General features: G+C 52.6%; 1 protein-coding gene across 27 annotated transcripts in view; it reads left to right on the plus strand.

Annotated features, from left to right (window-relative positions):
- Nucleotides 1–17,896, plus strand: part of PTK2 (protein tyrosine kinase 2) — a gene marked incomplete at both ends in the record, with an annotated part of 164,837 nt that overhangs the window by 61,920 nt on the left and 85,021 nt on the right. For 23 of the 27 annotated variants that reach the window (XM_080694191.1, XM_080694202.1, XM_080694211.1 and 20 more), the window contains 4 exons: nucleotides 1,731–1,785; nucleotides 11,238–11,378; nucleotides 12,564–12,641; nucleotides 16,452–16,559. In XM_080694191.1, coding sequence (XP_080550317.1) covers nucleotides 1,731–1,785; nucleotides 11,238–11,378; nucleotides 12,564–12,641; nucleotides 16,452–16,559 — 382 coding nt within the window. The remainder of the gene's footprint in view (nucleotides 1–1,730; nucleotides 1,786–11,237; nucleotides 11,379–12,563; nucleotides 12,642–16,451; nucleotides 16,560–17,896) is intronic. The other 4 variants (XM_080694193.1, XM_080694200.1, XM_080694206.1 and 1 more) reach the window with 1 other exon arrangement.

A 17,896-nucleotide genomic window follows, 5' to 3' on the forward strand; every position in this document is an offset into this window, starting at 1 on the left:
ACAGATGATAGATTGGTTTCTCTTCAATTCTCCTGTTCTCAGCTGGTGTCCTGTGCTGGAGCTCACACTTGGGAGGAGCGCAGCGCCTCTGCCCTGGCCTTGCCCTGCACCCCGCCCCTTCCCGAGGCCCTGGAAGGGCCTCAGCACCCCGCCCTGTCCCTGCGAGCCCCAGTGTTTCCGCCTGCCCGCAGTCCTCACAAAACCCCAGGCCTCTGCAGGTCGGCCTGCCTCTGCGCCACAGCGGCACCAGTGCGCGCCAAGGGCTTTCCCCAGGAGGGGCCTGTGGAGTTGGTACAGAGAAAAGGAGGCTGCTGTTTCGTTCCTAAGCACGCTCACCAGACCCCGCTGGCACAGCCAGCCTCGGCAGAACGCTGGCCTGGACGTCGGTGCTTTCTGTCGCGGGGTAGTGGCCTGTACCTGAAGGGAAGGAAGAAGGTGCTCACTGGGAACCCCTAGAAAGTCCGGAGTGTCTGGGGGCGGGGTTCTGTACATTACTTCAGAATTTTCCTTCCTAGTAGTGATTAGCATCAAAATCCTTAAAATGGGAGAGAACCCCTGTGTGGAAAAGCAGTAGTTACAGAGAGCAGAAAGTCAGAGCTGAGGAAGGCTTGTAGGATTCAGTGAGCCTAGTGTATAGTGAGCCTCTTCCGGGTCCATCTGACCAGCGCTGAGGCGCCATCTAGTGGTCGGGGGCGAGACTGACCTGTTCTTCCCAGTGTTTCCTTCTTCAAGTGTTTGGAGGCTTTTGGGAATAATGACAAATTTGGTTTTATATGCCGGGCGTGGCAGGCACGCTTGTAATCCCAGCGCTTGGGAGGCAGAGACAGGAGGATCACACAGGTTCGAAGCCAGCCTCAGCTACTTAGTGAGGCTCTCAGCAACTGAGACCCTTTTTCCAAATAAAATATAAAACAGGTCTGGGAGTGTAGCCCAGAGGTAGAAAGCCTCTGGATCTACTCCTAGTACCACCCAAAAAAAAAAAATTTTTTTTATTTAAATTTTATAGCTTGACTTAAAATTTCTGGAATTTCTGGCACACATTCAGCTTTTTCGACACATGGCTTGATTTTCTGTATTTATTTATTTATTTATTTATTTATTTATTTATTTATTTATTTATTTATTTATTTATTGTGGTACTGGGGTTCCTGGAAGCCCTTCTACCGCCGGGCTACACTCCCAGACCTATTTTATATTTTTAAATTTGGAAACAGAGTCTCTTAAGCCAGCGAGGCTGACTCCCAACCAGCGCGATCCTCCTGCCTCCGCCTCCCAAGCGCGGGGATTACAAGCATGCCCACCATGCCCGGCTTGTTGTTCTTTCTTATGTAAACCAGGTGATAAATTATGATCAGGCACATACGCTCTTTTAGTTGGAACTGATGTTTCGAAGAATACCTGAAGAATACCTGAAGATTACCAGTTTTGTTACACATTGGGATTTGCAGAAAGGCGATGTTTTAGATGGATTTTCAACAGTACGGGTAAATAATCCACAGAGATTTCTAACAAGGCACGTGCATTCATGCTTTCTGTACTCACTAGAACATGACTGGCCCCGCCTCTTCCAGGCGTGTGCTGGTAAATGGGAGCTATTTTGTACTTGGTTCCTTCCTGAATAGTATGTGGAAGGATAAATGATTTAAAATGCTTTATGTTCTTGCAGGTATGTCATTATATTAATTGATTTGGTGGTGTTATTTGTTAATACGCTTCTTTTTATATTTCAGAAAAGATGTTGGTTTAAAGCGATTTTTTCCTAAGAGTTTACTGGATTCTGTCAAGGTAATTAGCGTCTCCTTTATCATAATCAAATAATGAAATTATGCTAATACTCTTCCTCAATGATATATTGCTTTTGGGAAAATAAAATGCTGAAGTGTCTCCCTTACACGTACGAGCCATAATGTGAAAAGGCCGACACTTATTCCAGTCACATCAGTGACAAGGATCTTGTTGTAGGTTCAGCTTTTCCCCACAAAGCAAAACTGGCTTTTCTTCTTGATTGTATGTAATATTCAGCTTTGCACCAAACTAAAAGTTACTACGCAGTGTCCATGTCTCCTAGGTCCTTAACATCCAGGGATTTGGGCCCACAGCAGGCAAGGAGTATGGGAGAATTGTACAGTCCTGACTGTCTTGCGTGCACGTACACCAGTGCGCTCTGGCGGTCTGTGTCCTGTCCGTGCTAGCGCCTCGGCAGCCCTTGGTGCTTAGCCTGCCTGTAGTGTGCACTTCAGCAGCGGGGCGGGGGCGGGGGCGGGGGCAGGGGGTCCTGCATGTGGCTTCCCACTCAGTCCAGGACACACATCCAGACATGCCAATGCTCGGGGGACAGAGACTTGGGGCCAGACAGCCCTGCTCAGGTGAGCACTGCTGCTTGCTAGCCTCATGGTATAGAGTCTGGTTTCTTATTTCTGTAATTAAGAAAATATTTTGAGCCGGGCGTGGTGATGCATGCTTGTAATACCAGCATTTGGGTGCTGAGACAGGAAGATCGAGGCTCACAGACAGCCTCCGCTACTTAGGCACTTTGCAATGAGACCCTGTTTCAAAATAAAGAATAAAAAGCAGGGCTGGGGGGTGTAGCTTGAAGGCAGAATGCCTCTGGGTTCCATCCCCAGTACTACAAAAAGAAATAAAAAAGAAAAAATACTCTGTAGGGCACGCATGGTAATCTTTTTAGGCTGAGGTAAGAGGATGGCAAATTGGAGGACAGCCTTAGCAACCTGGTGAGGATCTCAGCAACCTAGTACAACCCTGCTTCAAAATAAAAACGGGCTGGGGATATAGCTTGGAGGTGAATGCACCTGGGTTCAATCCCCTGTACCACACACACACACAAATGTGTAAGGTTGATGTGACTATTTAACAGATTATTATGTATGCATAGCCAGGTGTGGTGGCATATACTTATAATTCCATTACTTGAGAAGCTGAGACAGAAGGATCACATGTTCTAGGCCAGCCTCAACAACTTAGCAAGACTGTCAGCAACCTAATGAGACCCAGTTTCAGAACCAGAAGTAAAAGGAGCTGAGGGTGTGGCTTGGCAAGCAGAGTGCCCGGCTTCACGTCCCGGCCCAGCAGTCACGCGTATGCACATGCGTTACTTGCCGCATAGCGGTCGTACAGCACCTCGTACGCAGTCGCTGGCTCTGGTCTCCATCTCATCAGCAGAGGCGAGACTGGGCACAGTGGTCCAAAAAGTGCTACAGAGTCAGGCCACCTGGGAAAGCCCACCGGCGTGCGTCCCCTGGCACTGGACGTGTGGGTTGACGACTCTTTTTCAGTGACCACATCCTCGACATGTGGCTAAGCCAGTTTCTAGCACACGTCACACATGCGAGGACCAGGTGGGTCTGGTGGAGTCAGGAACCCTGAGCGGAGGCCGGGCGCGGCACGTGTCTGGAGTGCATCCCTGCCCTGACGGGCCGCGTGCCGCCCGGCCTCCTGCGTGGCTCGTGCCTGTCTGCTGGCAGCCACAGTGCCCGGGCTGACCTCGCTTCCCAGAGGCCGTCTGTGACGAAGGCCAGGCCTCGCCACGCACACCCCTGGGGAGCGGGCCGCCCTCTCCCCAGCCCCTGTGGATGGCACGGGGCAGGCGCACACAGACGCCTCAGGGCAAAGCAGGACACACGCCCGGCTCCTCAGTGACAGTGCCCTGTAGTGCACACTGCCACACACGCCTGCACACACGTAGCACTCCAACAGGCTGCGGAGCGTGGCGACCCTGAGCCCTCCAAGGGCTGGCAGAAGCTGAGTGCAGACACCTGTCCCTGCCGGGTCCCCACAGTGTCACCGCGTGTCTGGCCATCAGAGGACGAGGGGCTGTACGTGCTGTGGCACACAGTGGGGTTGGGGGCATCCCCGGGAGCTAGAGGATGACAGGCGAGCCCTCGGGAGCACAGGTGTGGCTGGCCTGGCTCCGGAGCTGGGAAAAGGCGAGCCTGGCTTGTGGGCGCGTCTCTGGAGGTGCGGGGCCTGCGTCGGCACCCCAGGTGACAGCGACTTCCTGCACCGGGGCAGGCGCCCTGCCTAGGTGAAGTGTGGCCGTAGCACGCTAGTAGTGCACCGCAGCCTCAGTTCAGGAGGCCCTCGGTCACCTCATAGTACTGCACATACTCCTCAGACCTTTATGTGTATCTGGTTATCACAGAACGTGTGCCTACTGCCATTTGGGTTTTTAGGTTAAAAACCATTAGGGCTCAGGGAGTGGCTCAGTGGTAGAGACCTTGCTTAGTATGTGGGGGAAAAAAATCCCTATACTGAAACTAGGACCTGCGGGTGCAGGCCCCAGGCTCAGAATGGTGGTGGGGTTCAACATCCCGCACAGGCCTGCCCCTGCCCCTCATGTCCACTCACCCAGGCCTCGGCTCCAGGACCCCTCCAGCCTCTCCTCTGCATCCTGAGTGGAGCCAGGAACTGGCCCCGGTCAGCTTAGGGCCGAGCTCCATGCTCTGGTGCGGCACGCGCTCTGGTGGATGTGCACAGCTGAGCTCCTCACACATGCCTGACCAAGAGGCCTCACTCTCCATGTAGGTTTGGGCGGTGCAGGACAACAGCCTGGTCACCTGGGGCAGGGCAGCGTGGGAAAGCATGTGCGATGAAACTGAGAGAGAACTCTGAGGAGATGGTGGAGGTGGACACTCCAAGAGAGACCTCGCCGTGCAGGTGCTGCCTCGCGCCCCCGCCCTTCGCCATCCTGAGCCCATCCCGGGGCTGCGTGAGGAGTCAGCCTGTGACCGCCCTCAGCCTTGCTCTGCGGGACTTGGGGGGGGGCAAAGGGGACACATGCGGATGACATCGGGAGAGACATGATGCTCTCTGTTTTAGAATAGGAGTCTTACAGCAACCCACAAGACAGATTGGAAGCCCAGAGTCCAGAAGCAAGAGGACTCAGGCGCCAGGAGGTGGAGGCCTGCGAGACCTGGGCTTGCGTGGCAAGGAGGGCGGGCAAGAGCCTGCAGGGCTCTGGGGGCACACCCTGGCTATGGCTTGTGCAGAAGCCTGTGGCAGCTGGTTCTGATGGAGTAGAGACAGCTTTTAGCACTGTTAGCCAGATTCCTGAGTGGCTCCTAAGTAAGATTTTTAGAAGTGGTATCTGACATGCCCTTTTTAATAAAAAGAACCATTGTAACTTTATAAGCCAAATAATATTTACTTGACTTCTTAAATAGCTAACCAGGAATTTCACATCCTCAGGCCAAGATTTCTTCACTTTGTAAAAAAGTTCTCTCAACTTCTGTGGAATATGGTCCTGATACAAAGATGAGCCTGTATGGCGTATAGCGGCTGCAACACAAGCTAGGCGGTGCTCAGAGCGCACTCTTCAGAAATGTCTGCAGAGCACAGCCACCTTGGGGCCGCCTGCTTTCTGGCTCCTGCTGCAGCAGCGCTCTGGAGTGGCCAGGCCAGCTCACGCTCCTCTTCCCACACACAGGCTATGTCCCATTTTGTCTTTCGTGCCTTTTCCCTTTATATTTAAATTTGTAGAGAATTATTTGCAGTTGTTATTCATATTGAGCTGCTGAAGGATTTCACTTGTGTATTTGGTGGGATGTGAATTAGCTATGAGGGAAGCCCCAAAGTAATTAGCAAGATACTTGGAATTTCCGTCTCTGATAGTACTGGTGCCAAAAATGCATCTTTAAGACCACTTTACCGATAATACTAGTAAATAAAACCCGCATCCCGAGACGGTCTGCAAATTCTGATTATTCCTCATCAAGTCTCACGGGAGGCCCAGAGGCAGGATCTGGGTGGGGGCGGGCGGGCGATGCGGCGCTGGCCTCTGCTTGAGGGCCAGCTGCAGGGTCCAGGCCCTGGACACCGGAGGAGGGCCTCAGTGTGCACTGTTGAGCGGCTGTGCTGAGACAGACGCGGGGTAGCGGGCAAGTTAGTCTCTAATATAGGTTCTCAGCCTGTTCTTTCTTAGCACGTTTTCTTTATTCTATGTTATAAACCTGTCTGAACACCACAGGAATCTACTGTTGCAACGGTTAAGAATTACTAGTTTAGCCGATGTGGTGGGCACGCTTGTAATCCCCGCGCTTGGGAGGCGGAGACAGGGGATCACGCAGGTTCAAAGCCAGCCGCACTGGCTTAAGAGACCCTGTTTCCAAATAAAAATATAAAACAGGTCTGGGAGTATATCCCGGAGGTAGAAGGCCCCTGGGTTCCACCCCCAGTACCACCAAAAATAAGTAAATAAATAAATGTAAAAATTGTTAGTTTGACGACTGAGGAATGTTTGCTTGTTCGGCACGGCTGAGTAGCAGTGGTGTCCATGGCCCGGCCACTGGCACTGCCCGATTTCGAAGAAGGTTCGGCTTGCCAGTTTTGCTCCACGGGCAGGGTGGCTTGCGATTTCCTGTTGTCCGTGTGAATTCCTTGTTTCCTGAATCTGGGCAGACGCAGTGCAGGGGCCGCTACTTGAAATGCATAGCAACCGCCTTGCGCCCGCCACTTCTGCACACTGGTTGTTAGTGCTTTATTTTATTTTGCCTTCAGTAACATCAAGAGACTCTAGGAAAGTAGGTTTATGGAAGTCTTGCCTCACTGAGAAATTAGTGAATAACCAGTGCTTTTTACGTATCCTCTTAGAAACTAGTCTGGGGACTTGTTTCAGATGGCCGAGGCTTTCCAGCTCTGGGCCAGAGTTGGACACTGAGCGTAGAATCCGCTGTTCGCCTGGTCACCTTCCAGCACACACCATGCAAGACCTGGTACACTCCTGGCCAAGACCCCCATCTTAGTTGGCAAGGGCGGAGGCCGTTGTCTGTGGGACACCAGGCCTGGGTGGACTCCAGGGCTTGAACTGACCGGTGTCCTCTGTCTCTGTGATGTCTTTGTTCTGAGCTTGCTGGTGAGCCAGGTCTAGCAGCCTGCAGAAAACTAGTGTGTCCCACTGTGTTCAGTGGAATGGGGTGCACACAATGAAGTGAGAGCTCAGACCATCTGTCTTTAACACTGCAAGTGTTTTTATATAGTTCACTCCTGCTTTTCAGATGGTTAATTTATCAGGATAGACAGTTTATTTATTTATTTTTAATTTATTTTTATTGGTGCAATGTAATCATACATCACATTGGAATACAAGACTTGAAAGGATATACAAGCACACATCATCCAATCAGCCCTCAGGATGTACAGTTTAATTCTTAACTCATACTCATTCTGTTGTGTGTGTGTGTGTGTGTGTGTGTGTGTGTGTGTGTAGCGTGCATTTAAAGACAGTCTCACTAAGTAGCCCTTGAACTTGAAATCCTTCTGTCTCAGCCTCCCAGATAGGTGGGATTACTGGTGTGCACCTCCACACCTGGTCTTGTCCTATTTCTGGTTAACCCCTGTGGTTGGAGAGCAGCACACAGCCAGATTTGCAGTTCTCAGGTGTCAGGGATGCTATTGCCAGGAGACATAGTGAGGGCTGCCTTTCAAATGGACAGGTGTAGGCTGCTTTTGAAGATGAAGTGTGTAGCACCTAATGGAGCTGGGCTGTCGCCCTGATGTGGGAGGAGGGAGGAGGAAGAGGCTGGCCTTGGCTGCGGAGGTGGTCTGGTGCTGGTGGCCAAGAGGCGGCCAGTGACGTCCAAGCAGACCTGGTGGACTGAGCGTCCCCCCACTCAGCCTCATGAACATTGAGCATGGGTGTCTCGAGGCCATGGGGGTCAGGAGGGAGAGGAGGGGAGCGCGGGGCTCAGTGTGGCGGGGCAGGACCCAAGTCGGGCGGTGAGCTCAGATCTGGTCGGCGAGATCTCTGTGCCCAGAGTGGCGACCCTTGGGACCCTTGGGGAGCCTGGGAGTCTAAGCTCACTGGGGACCATCCTTCCTCCACTGTGTCCCTCCTGCTTCCTAAGGTCACGCACATCAGGTCACTTCTCAGCATTGACAGGGAGCGGTCAGACGGCTGTGTACAAGCTGGGTGGGAATTCTGTTCAAGGCGGAGAAGTGACTTGTTTACAGTTTTAATCTCGCCTGTCAGGACCTGAGTTGAGATTGTCACTTGATTGATGTCAGCAAAGGTGATGTGCCTCCAGGCTCAGTCATGTCACCCACTTGAGGAAAGTGCTCAGGTCCCTAGGGTTTTGCTGGACCGTTCCTGGCCCGTAGAGCGTCAGCCTGTGGGAACGTCTTGTCGGTGGCAATGTTGGCAGCAGCGAGGTCTGGCCCGCTGCCTGCACGCAGTGGAGAGGAGTGTCATCTGCGCCAGGATGTCGGCTCATACATCCGCTTGTCGCTGGTCATGCTTCAGCTGGGAGCCACCGTCCTTTCTTAGAGGTGACCAGGTGCCTCAAGCTTCCTTCTGACCCTCCAGGGCTTAGCACTTGTGGCCATTTCCTGCTGGTGCAGCTCAGAGAGCGACGTAATGAAGCCAGTGTCGCGGTGATCACGGCGCAGTGAGGAGAGCCCCGCAGCCTGGCTTTGCACCCAGCTCCTCTGCCCTGCCGCCTGACCGGCCTTTCCAAGTCTCCGCTTTTCCCTGATCACTGAAAGTACCTCCCACCGAGCAGGGTCATCGCGAAGCCAGGGGATTTTGTCTGCGGAAGGTCTCACGACTCCTGGTCGCTTGCTAGTGGGTGCCAGCCAGAGCCCCCAGCCAGAGCTCCTGCGGGCGCCGCAGCAGCCCCACTTCTGCGGCCACAGCTCTGCTCAGACACTTTCTCCAGTTCACTGTGCGCTGGAGAGCGAGGTGCCTTCTCTGCCTCCGCGGCATCTTCCCGACGCCAGACACGGGCTGGAGTCGCTCCCTTTGCACCTGTCCCCAGGGTGGAATGAGGCAGAGAGCTCGAGGTCTGTTCACACCTGGCCACTCCCGACACCGCGAGGAAACTGCCCCTCAGACGAGCCAGGTCTCCCGGCTTGCGTGCACGCTTGGGTGGACATCAGACCTCCGTAGGCAGTCACAGGCAGCAAGCGGGGTCTGGAGAGGCTTCGGGCAGAACCACACTATTAGCCCTGTCAGGCCCGGCCTGTGCCCCCTTGGCTGAGGGCCAGTGCTTGGAAGGCCAGCTGACCAGCTCGTTCTCCTCACCGTGTTAGGTGTTTTTAGTCAGTCCTGCTTGACCCTGTTCTCCTTCTCTTGCGTTGGGAGTCTGTGATCTACAGCTAAATAATCTCACAAGAGCTGTACTTGTCCCAGTCTGCCACAGCCCATCCAAGCTCAGCCAGCCATCGGTCCTTCTCCTGAGTCTGTAAGCACTCAGCCAGTGCCCGAGATGTCTGTTACACAGCCCACCCTCTCCTGTGGTCCCCGTTGGCAATCGCAAGCTCACCCGGAGTCGGCGTGCACAACTGTGTCTTTCTCACCGAGCCTATGCCTCCGTTGGCTTTTTGGTTCCATCCGAAAGTCGGAACCCTGAGCTCCACACATCCCACTGTCCTGCTTGGAAGCAGAGGCGCCGCTGCTCTTCCACACCCTCGCCTTTGTGAAAGGACCGATGGAGCTCTCAACGCCAGCCACCTGGCGCCTTCCCGGGCCCTGCTTGGCCAGCGCAGCGCCTGCTTTGGTGGTGCATGTCGGCACAGCCCATCATCGTGTATGCCCCTCTCTGACTACAGCTGGCTCACTGTGAGTCCCAGATGCCGTCTTCCATTGCCTCCCACCTTGAAGGAGCCAGGTGATCGCCTCCTTGGCCGGCCACGCTCTCCTGGCCCACATGGGCCAGCTTCAGCAGCCACAGCTCTCCTGGCCCCAGCTGTCCCCACCCCAGCCCAGGGGATGAGTTGGTCTGGTCCATCGCCCACTTTCCTAGCTGCAGCAGCCAGCGTTTTATCTCCCCCTGAAGTCCTTGCTGACCTCCGCCTGCACCTCCCACCGCAGCACCAGTCACGCAAGGCCAGTGCTCACCTGCCAGGTCTCACGGGGCGCTTTCCGAATGAGACCAGACCCTGGCTGCTTCTCGCCCGTCTGAGCCCGTGGCACTGGCCCCTGCACCCATCACTTAGCAGCCTCCTGCTGGTCTGTCTGTGCCCTTCCTGCTGTCTGCAACACAGCAGCCCGCGTGTTCCTATTGGAACCTGAGCCACCTCCATTCCAAGCTACTGGAGGGAGCTGAGTTGGTGGCCCACGCCTGTAATCCCAGTACTTGGGAGGCCGAGGCAAGGAGGATCGCAGGTTCAAGGCCAGCCTCAGCAACTTGGCGAGGCCCTCAGCAACTTAGTGAGTCCCTGTCTCAGAATAAAAAATGAAGTGGGCTGGGGGTGTAGGTCAGAGGTCAAAAGCTGGGGCTGGAGTTCAATCCCCAGTACCACGTGCACACCAAAAAACACAACTACCCAAGGACATGATCTCGTGTGAGGGAGAAGCTGCGTTTGTGTGGTGGCCAGCCGGCCTGGGTCTCGCTAGCTCTCCGGCCTCACCACGTGGTCATAACCTGCTGGGCTCTGCAGCTGCTTCACAGGCTGGCCTGAGGCTCTCTGGTAACACTTCTGAGTTATGCAGATGTTCACACATGACTAAAAGGGGACCAGAGCCACTGGCCATCCACTCCATGTGAACGCTGCACTGTTCCCCTCCCTCCAGGGAGTCCGCTGAGGCCCGCCAGGCGTCCGGTGCCTGCACGCTGCTCATACACCTTCGTTGTGTACCTGTGGAGTGCAGGTTTTAGCATGAAATTAATTCTACAAAACAGCGTCCAGGCTGCATATGGTGTCAGCTGGTAGACAAGACGCACCGTAGTTTGTGTAGACAGGCGGTGCATGCTGTAACCAACTGCACCAAATGCACCGTTGCCAGACCTTTCCAGTGTCTGAGTCATGTCTGAAGAGCAGTATCCTGGACTCTTACCTCTTGGGTCAGAGGTCGGGCTTTGTCAAGTGTGGCGTTCTCGCTGTCCCTCAAAGGCCCACCATCCACCACCAGTGAGGCTGCGAGCGCCTGCGTGCCTCTGCTGTGCCACATCTGGGCCTCGTGTATTTATGGCCTGTATTTTAATACCTCGCTTTACACCACATTACACCCAAATTACTGCCTTAGCAAGTTTCTGTTGAGGAAAGATAGCCCCATACTCTTGGACTGTACACATAAATGTGGTTAAGATTGCAAATTTTGTTACATACATTTACTACAATTACAAAAGAAATGATGTTCTGCTGCGTACTTCTGTGATAAGTACTGTTTGTGCAGTAATGTGAATGTGCGTGGATTTGAGGTGGTGGGGAAGAAATCTCGCCGTCATTGCCGCGATCTGCTCTCCTTGCCGACTGAAGAGGTGCTGTGTCATTTTACCATGCAGGCCAAAACGTTAAGAAAACTGATCCAGCAGACATTCAGACAGTTCGCCAACCTTAACAGAGAAGAAAGCATCCTGAAATTCTTTGAGATCCTCTCTCCAGTGTACAGATTTGATAAAGAGTGCTTCAAGTGTGCCCTTGGGGTAAGTATGAGTTCTGCCTTTTCTTATCCGTGTGCATCTGAATGTCTGATTGAAGAAAAGTAATTTGTCACTGTAACAAATAGTATTTTGTCTATTCATTAACTTATTTATTTATTGTGGTTTTGAGGATTGAACCAAGGCACATTCTGCCTCTGAGCTATATCCCTAGCCCGCCACCCCTCTTAATTTTTTGTTTTGTTTTATTTATTTATTTATTTATTTATTTATTTATTTATTTATTTTGTGGTACTGGGGGTGGAACCCACAGGCTTTTCTACCTCCGGGCTATACTCCCAGCTCTATTTTATATTTTATTTTGAAACAGGGTCTCACTAAGTTGTTGAAAGCCTCACTAAGTAGCTGAGGCTGGCTTTGAACCTGCGCGATCCTCCTGTCTCAGCCTCCCAAGCGTGGGGATTACAAGTGTGCGCCACCATGCCCAGCTAATTTTTTGTTTTAAAAGAACCTTACTGGCACATGCTTATAATCCCCGTGCTTGGGAGGTGGAGACAGGAGGATCACGCTGGCTCGAAGCCAGCCCCACTGGCTTAAGAGACCCTGTTTCCAAAAATAAAAAAGTATAAAATAGGTCTGGGAGTGTAGCCCAGAGGTAGAAGGGCTTCCAGGAACCCCAGTACCACCAAAAAATAAATATAAAAAATAAAGAACCTTACTTAGGTAATTGAGTCTTGCTACTTGCTGAGGCTGTCCTTGAACCTGCAATCCTTTGTCTCAGCCTCCCAAGTACTGGGATTATAGACATGCACCACTATGCCCGGCTCCCTTTCTGGTTTTTCTTTTGAGAAGGATTCTCACTAAGTTGCCCAGGCACTCCTCAAGCTTAGGGCCCTCCTGCTTTAGCCTCCCAATTTTAATAGAGTGTCTCTATTCATAATTATGTGTGTATAGTCCAGCCTGTGACTTATTGATTAATTGTTTTCCAAGCATTAGTTTGCCCATTCAGATAATCTTCCCAAAGAACATACGGCTTTGCATGCTGGGAGGAGCACAGTCTAGGCTCAGCAGATCTTAGATCCATGGACTTATACATGTCTTACCTTATTTGGATAGGTTAAAAGCAAACCATCCCAGGTCCCCTCTGGTCCTGTAGTGTATCCATGGCTCTAATCTGAAATCTTTCTTTTTCCCTGGCACCTCTGTCCTCACCTGTTTGGCCTTCAAAAGTCAAGCTGGATTATTTCAGTGGAGCTGGCCATCGGCCCGGAAGAAGGGATCAGCTACCTGACGGACAAGGGCTGCACTGTAAGTGTGCTCTGGGGGCTCACACTTGCCTCAGACCAAGGAGTCACCCTTGAGGAGACGGGCACCTTCTGGAAAGACGTGGTCCTGCAGCTGAGCCTTCCCTCGCACAGTGCTTCTGGTTCATGGGGAGGGCGAGAGGAAGACTAGACCCTGGCTGAGCTCTTTCAGGATTCTCTAGTGTGGGGAGGAAATGAATCGCCTAAGTTACATGCATGCTAGAGCTGGATGGCGCCGTCCTGTGTCCCTGGGCCAGTGTTACGGCCTAACCCTGCAGGGCATCTGGGGCAGTGATCAGCAGTGGCCTGTGTTTTGGCCAGTGGTGCTGGGGAGGAGCTCAGGCCTCACACAAGCACTCCGCCATTGGGCTTCACCCAGCCCTGACTAAGTTTTACTAAGTTCCACTATCATTTGAGCTTTTTGTACTGCCATCCTACCCTTTGAAATAGCCTCTGTCAGCTGTAAGGAAACATTTCCTACATTTTAAATCCCTGAGGTCCCTGCTTTCCTTGCTTACCTTGCTGAGGAAGCATGCCTGCTAGGGGGAACCGACAGCCAGTCCTACGCACTCAGGCCAGCCTCTGACCTCCAGCCTCCTGGCTCGGTTTTCTCAGGAGTGCTGGCTTTTGCCTGTGTGCGTCTTTCTTACCTGCAACAAGTGCCTCTGAGCCCCCAAGCCGCTGCTCAGGTTAGGCTGTCTAGAGGTCTGCGGCACAGCAGGCAGCAGACAGGATTCCTCCTTGATGTGGCTTGCAGCCGAGTGTGCGCAGCAGGTACAAGCGAATACGCTGTGAAGCAGGATTGCCCGGGCTGAGCCGCATAGGGATGGAGCGCCGAGGAGGGCGCGCTCCCGTGGACCCGCGGTCAGGGCTGCCTTCTTGGCAGGACCACTTTAGCACACATGCCTCTTTCAGGTACTTAGCTTTGTGGGTTTTTTTTTTTTTTTTTTTTTTTTTTTTTGGTGGTGCTGGGGATGGAACTCAGGGGCCTTCTACCTCCGGGCTACACTCCCAAACCTATTTTATATCTTATTTAGAAATAGGGTCTTGTAAGCCAGCTAAGGCTGGCTTCGAACCTGCGCGATCCTCCTGTCTCAACCTCCCAGTGCAGGGATTATAAGTGTGTGCCGCCACACCCAGCAGCTTTGTGTTTTAAACTTCCATACCTGGGCTGGTAGACATGGTTTTGTCTAAATGGGACCAGATGCCGCCATACCTGCCTTGCCAGGTGCGCTGCTGGGCGTCCATTCCCAGTGCTGGCCCTCTGCCATTCCTGCTCTTCAGCCCCGCTCGCACCCCCGCTTACATGCCACTGGCCCTTAGGAGTGGAAGGGCTTCTCTCTGGGCACATTTCCTGACTGTCCTCACTTGCTCTGCAAGCCTGGCAGAAGCCCTGTGTCTCGCCGGCCGCTAGAAGGGACTGGTTACTGGTCATCTACTCTGCTTTCAGATTTCTGCCCCAAGACATCAGCAGAATAGTATTCTTGTACATTTACCTTTGTGTACTACTGCTTTTTATTCTGATGCAAGAAACCTCCAGAGATGGAACTACTGAATATATTCACATAGATTTATTTTTTACTTTTTAACTTTTTGTGTGAAGGTTGAACCCAGGGGCCACCGAGTCTCACTAGGTTGATGAAAGTCTCACTATATTGCTGAGCCTGTCCTCTGAACCTGTGATTCTCCTGTCTTAGCCTCCCAAGTACTGGGATCATAGGCATGTGTCAACTCTCCTTCTCTACCCACCAGCTTCTCATGTTTTTATTTATTTATTTATGTATTTATTTATGTATTTATTTATTATTGCACCGGGGATTGAACCCAGGACATTCTACTTCTGAACTACACTCCCAGCCCATTTTACTTTTATTTCCAAACAGGGTCTCACAGGTTGATAGGAGTCTTACTGCTTGCTGAGGCTGTCTTGGAACCTGTAATTCTTCTGTCTCAGCCTCCCAAATACAGGGATTAAAAGTGTGGGCCATCACGGCTGGCTTAGTTTTAATTTTAACAGAAGCCACAGGTTGCTTTTTAGGAAGGCTAGGAAACCTCATGTCAGCCTATGAAAATAGTATTTTTTACTCACTTGATAGCAGTAACTTTTAAAATTCTTCCATTTTAACAGATCTGAAGTGGTTCCTGTTACACTTTGCCAATCTGATACTAAGCGTATCTAGAGAGTGTCCGCTCGGCCTGGCCGCTCTCCGCACTGCTCTCCGCACTGCTCCGCCTGCGGTGCGCTGTCTGTCTACCCAGGGGGTCGGTGTGTCTGGCCTCGTGCTTTCGGCTCACGTGGCTCTTCGTGTTTTGGGCCTCCCTCCCACTCTGCCTCCCCTCCAGGGACTGAAGCCAGGGGCTCTCCACTACTGAGCTTCGTACCCAGCCCTTTTTACTTACCTTGAGTCAGGGTTGCCCCAGCTGGCCTTGAACTTGCAGGCCTCCTGCCTCGGCCTCCTGACTAGCTGGGGTCATCTTGTCTCAGCCGCCCACGTGTTTTGATTACAGGATGCGCCACCGCGCCTGGCTTAGCCTCTTAATGTCTTTCTTACGGGACGTTTTCGTCATAACCGCTCGATTGGATTTGTAGTTCCTCAGATTTTCTCGCAAGGGGTTTCATCACCTTTTACACTTGCATCTTCATCCCTGGACATTTGAGTGGCAGAAGGCGGGCTTCCATCATGTGTGGGGGGAGGAGAGATGGGGCGCAGCTCTGGGCACGTGGCCGGGCTGCCTCTGTGCCAGCACCAGGTGCTGGCAGCCTGGTGACTGCAGGGCTGTCCCTTCAGTCTGCCTGTGTCTCCTCACCAGTGATACAGTAGCAGTCATCGTAGCTGCCTGATTAGTGAAGTGTTAGTAGGAGATGCTAGCTCTGATGGCTGCTCTGCCGTGGCCATCTTGGGCCTGCGCGGCGCTCACGGTATCCCCAGGTGGGGCAGCTGGGGATGAACAGGGCTTGCCTGGCACAGCCCTGCAGCTTGTCTGCATCTGTAGATTGAGCAGGGAGAGGCCAGTCATAGGAAGTGTGAAGAGAGACCCGTGTGGTAGGAAGGTACCATGAAAGGCAGGAGCCCCTGGGCCAGGGGAAGAGTGTGCAGAGCTCGCCATGGGCTCGGGGAGCAGGCCCATAGGCGCAGCCTCGCTGGGCAGGGCACCGTGTGCGAGCCCTTTCAGAGGGCGGCTCTGGCTCAGCCCGTCAGCACACCTGCCCTCTATGATGGGCAAGCCCATGCCTTGTCATGCGCTAGGAGCGCAGCTCAACCAAATGGTTTGTTTTGAGAAACATGTTGGAACCATCACATGTGGCAGTCATGGGCATGGCGGGCTCAGAGGATGGGAGAGACATGCACATAATTTTTCTTTTTAAGAAGAGAATGGAATTTATTCTAGTGGGCAAAATGACTCTGGTTTCTCCTGGCATGTCCTGAGAGTCCAGTCTTTTAGATGGGGCCTTGGTACCTGCTGCCTCCCAGTCCTCCATCATACGCAGGCCTTAAGTACACTTGAGAAACTTCCTCGAGCTCGGCGCAGTGTCTGTGTGAATGGAAGCAGAGCATTCCCTCCAGCCAAGAATTCCCAAATGAACGCCCCTCGTGGGCTGGCGAGTGGGTCCAGGCTTGGGCACCTCTGCTCCCGTCTTCCTCTGGGGGAACTGCCCCCACCTCACTTGTGTGGGACTCCTCAGACCTGGGGTGTGGGTGGTGGGGAGACTCAGCGCTCCTGCCCTTCTGGGGGGGGCAAGATCTGACAGCCTCCACAGCACTCGTGGAGAGGCTCCTGTCCACGGACTAAGGGGTTTACCTTTCCATCCTAGCCCACACATCTGGCCGACTTCAACCAAGTACAGACCATTCAGTATTCAAACAGCGAAGACAAGGACAGGAAAGGAATGTTGCAGCTCAAGATCGCAGGTGCACCCGAGGTAAGGGACGCCCAGGGGAAGCGAGACTGCGCTGTGGCACCGCCATGGACATGATGTATTTTTAAGATAAGGATGCAGCTGTCAGGGACCATCAGAATAACTAGTTTCTCATGTATGTGTGAGGGTTCCATTGCAAATAACAATGAAAAATTTCTAAGAATACTACAGAGGACCGATTTTAAAAATCAGTCAAACCACTGGGTGTGGTGGCACACGCTTGTAATCCCTGTGCTTGGGAACCGGAGACAGGAGGATCGAACAGGTTCAAAGCCAGCCGCGCTGGCTTTAAGAGACCGTTTCCAAACAAAAAGTATAAAATAAGTCTGGGAGTAGCTCGGAGGTAGAAGGGTTTCCAGGAACCCCAGCACCACCACCCCCAGAAAAAAAAAATTAGTCAAGCTGGGTGTCGTGGCTCATGCTTATAATTCCAGCATTTGGGAGGCTGAGACAGGAGGGTCGTGTTTTGCAGACTAGTTAGCAAGGCCCTCTGCAACTCAGTGAGACCCTGTTTCCAAATAAAGAATTAAAAATAGGGCTCAGGTCCAAATAAAGAATTAAAAATAGGGCTCAGGGTATAGCTCAAAGGTAGAATGTCCCTGGGTTCCATCCCCAGTACTGCAATAAATAAATAAATAATAATTAGTCAAGAACAGATGATTAAAGATTATCATGAAGTATCAAGGAAAGTTCTTGGAAATCTGTGAATGTGTCTGTTCTGTGAACTGTGTTATTTTTCTAAACTGTTGCATATGACATTCTCTGGGTGGTGACAGTCAGAGTAATGGCAGTGGCCCGTGCAGGGCACAAGCTTCCATACATGTTGGCTAGCCCCTTCGCAGAACCGAGGAGGCTGAGATGCAGGTAGCTGGCTACAGTCTGCATCTTGGTGGAGTTGGGGTCGCACCTAGTCGCCATGCCCCCAGGTGTAGAAGCAGGAAGTGGCCCGAGAAGTGGCGATGGGCAGCGTTGCCTGGCGTCTCACACTGGAGGGCACTCACTGGAGCCAGCAGCAGGGTGGCCCGATGCTGCGCATGCATGTGGACCCAGCCCTGCGCCCCGCTCCTTGGCCGCGGCTGTCTGCTCGCTGTTGTCCCTGAGACACACAACACCCTGTGCGGAACAAGTATTACCGTGTACTACCGAGAGCTTGCTACAAGCTGAAGTGTGCTCATCCCAGCAGCGTAGGGAGATGCAGCTGAGAGAGGTTGGCTCATTCGGGGCTCTTACTGTCTGCTGGGTAACACTTACACGCAGGTCTTTAGGAAGGTGTTTTTTGTTTTGTGGTGAGGATGGAACCCAGGGACTTTTCTACCTCTGGGCTATACTCCCAGACCTAT

This window comes from Muscardinus avellanarius (assembly GCF_963383645.1).
Source record: "Muscardinus avellanarius genome assembly, chromosome: 4".
Lineage (NCBI taxonomy): Eukaryota > Metazoa > Chordata > Mammalia > Rodentia > Gliridae > Muscardinus > Muscardinus avellanarius.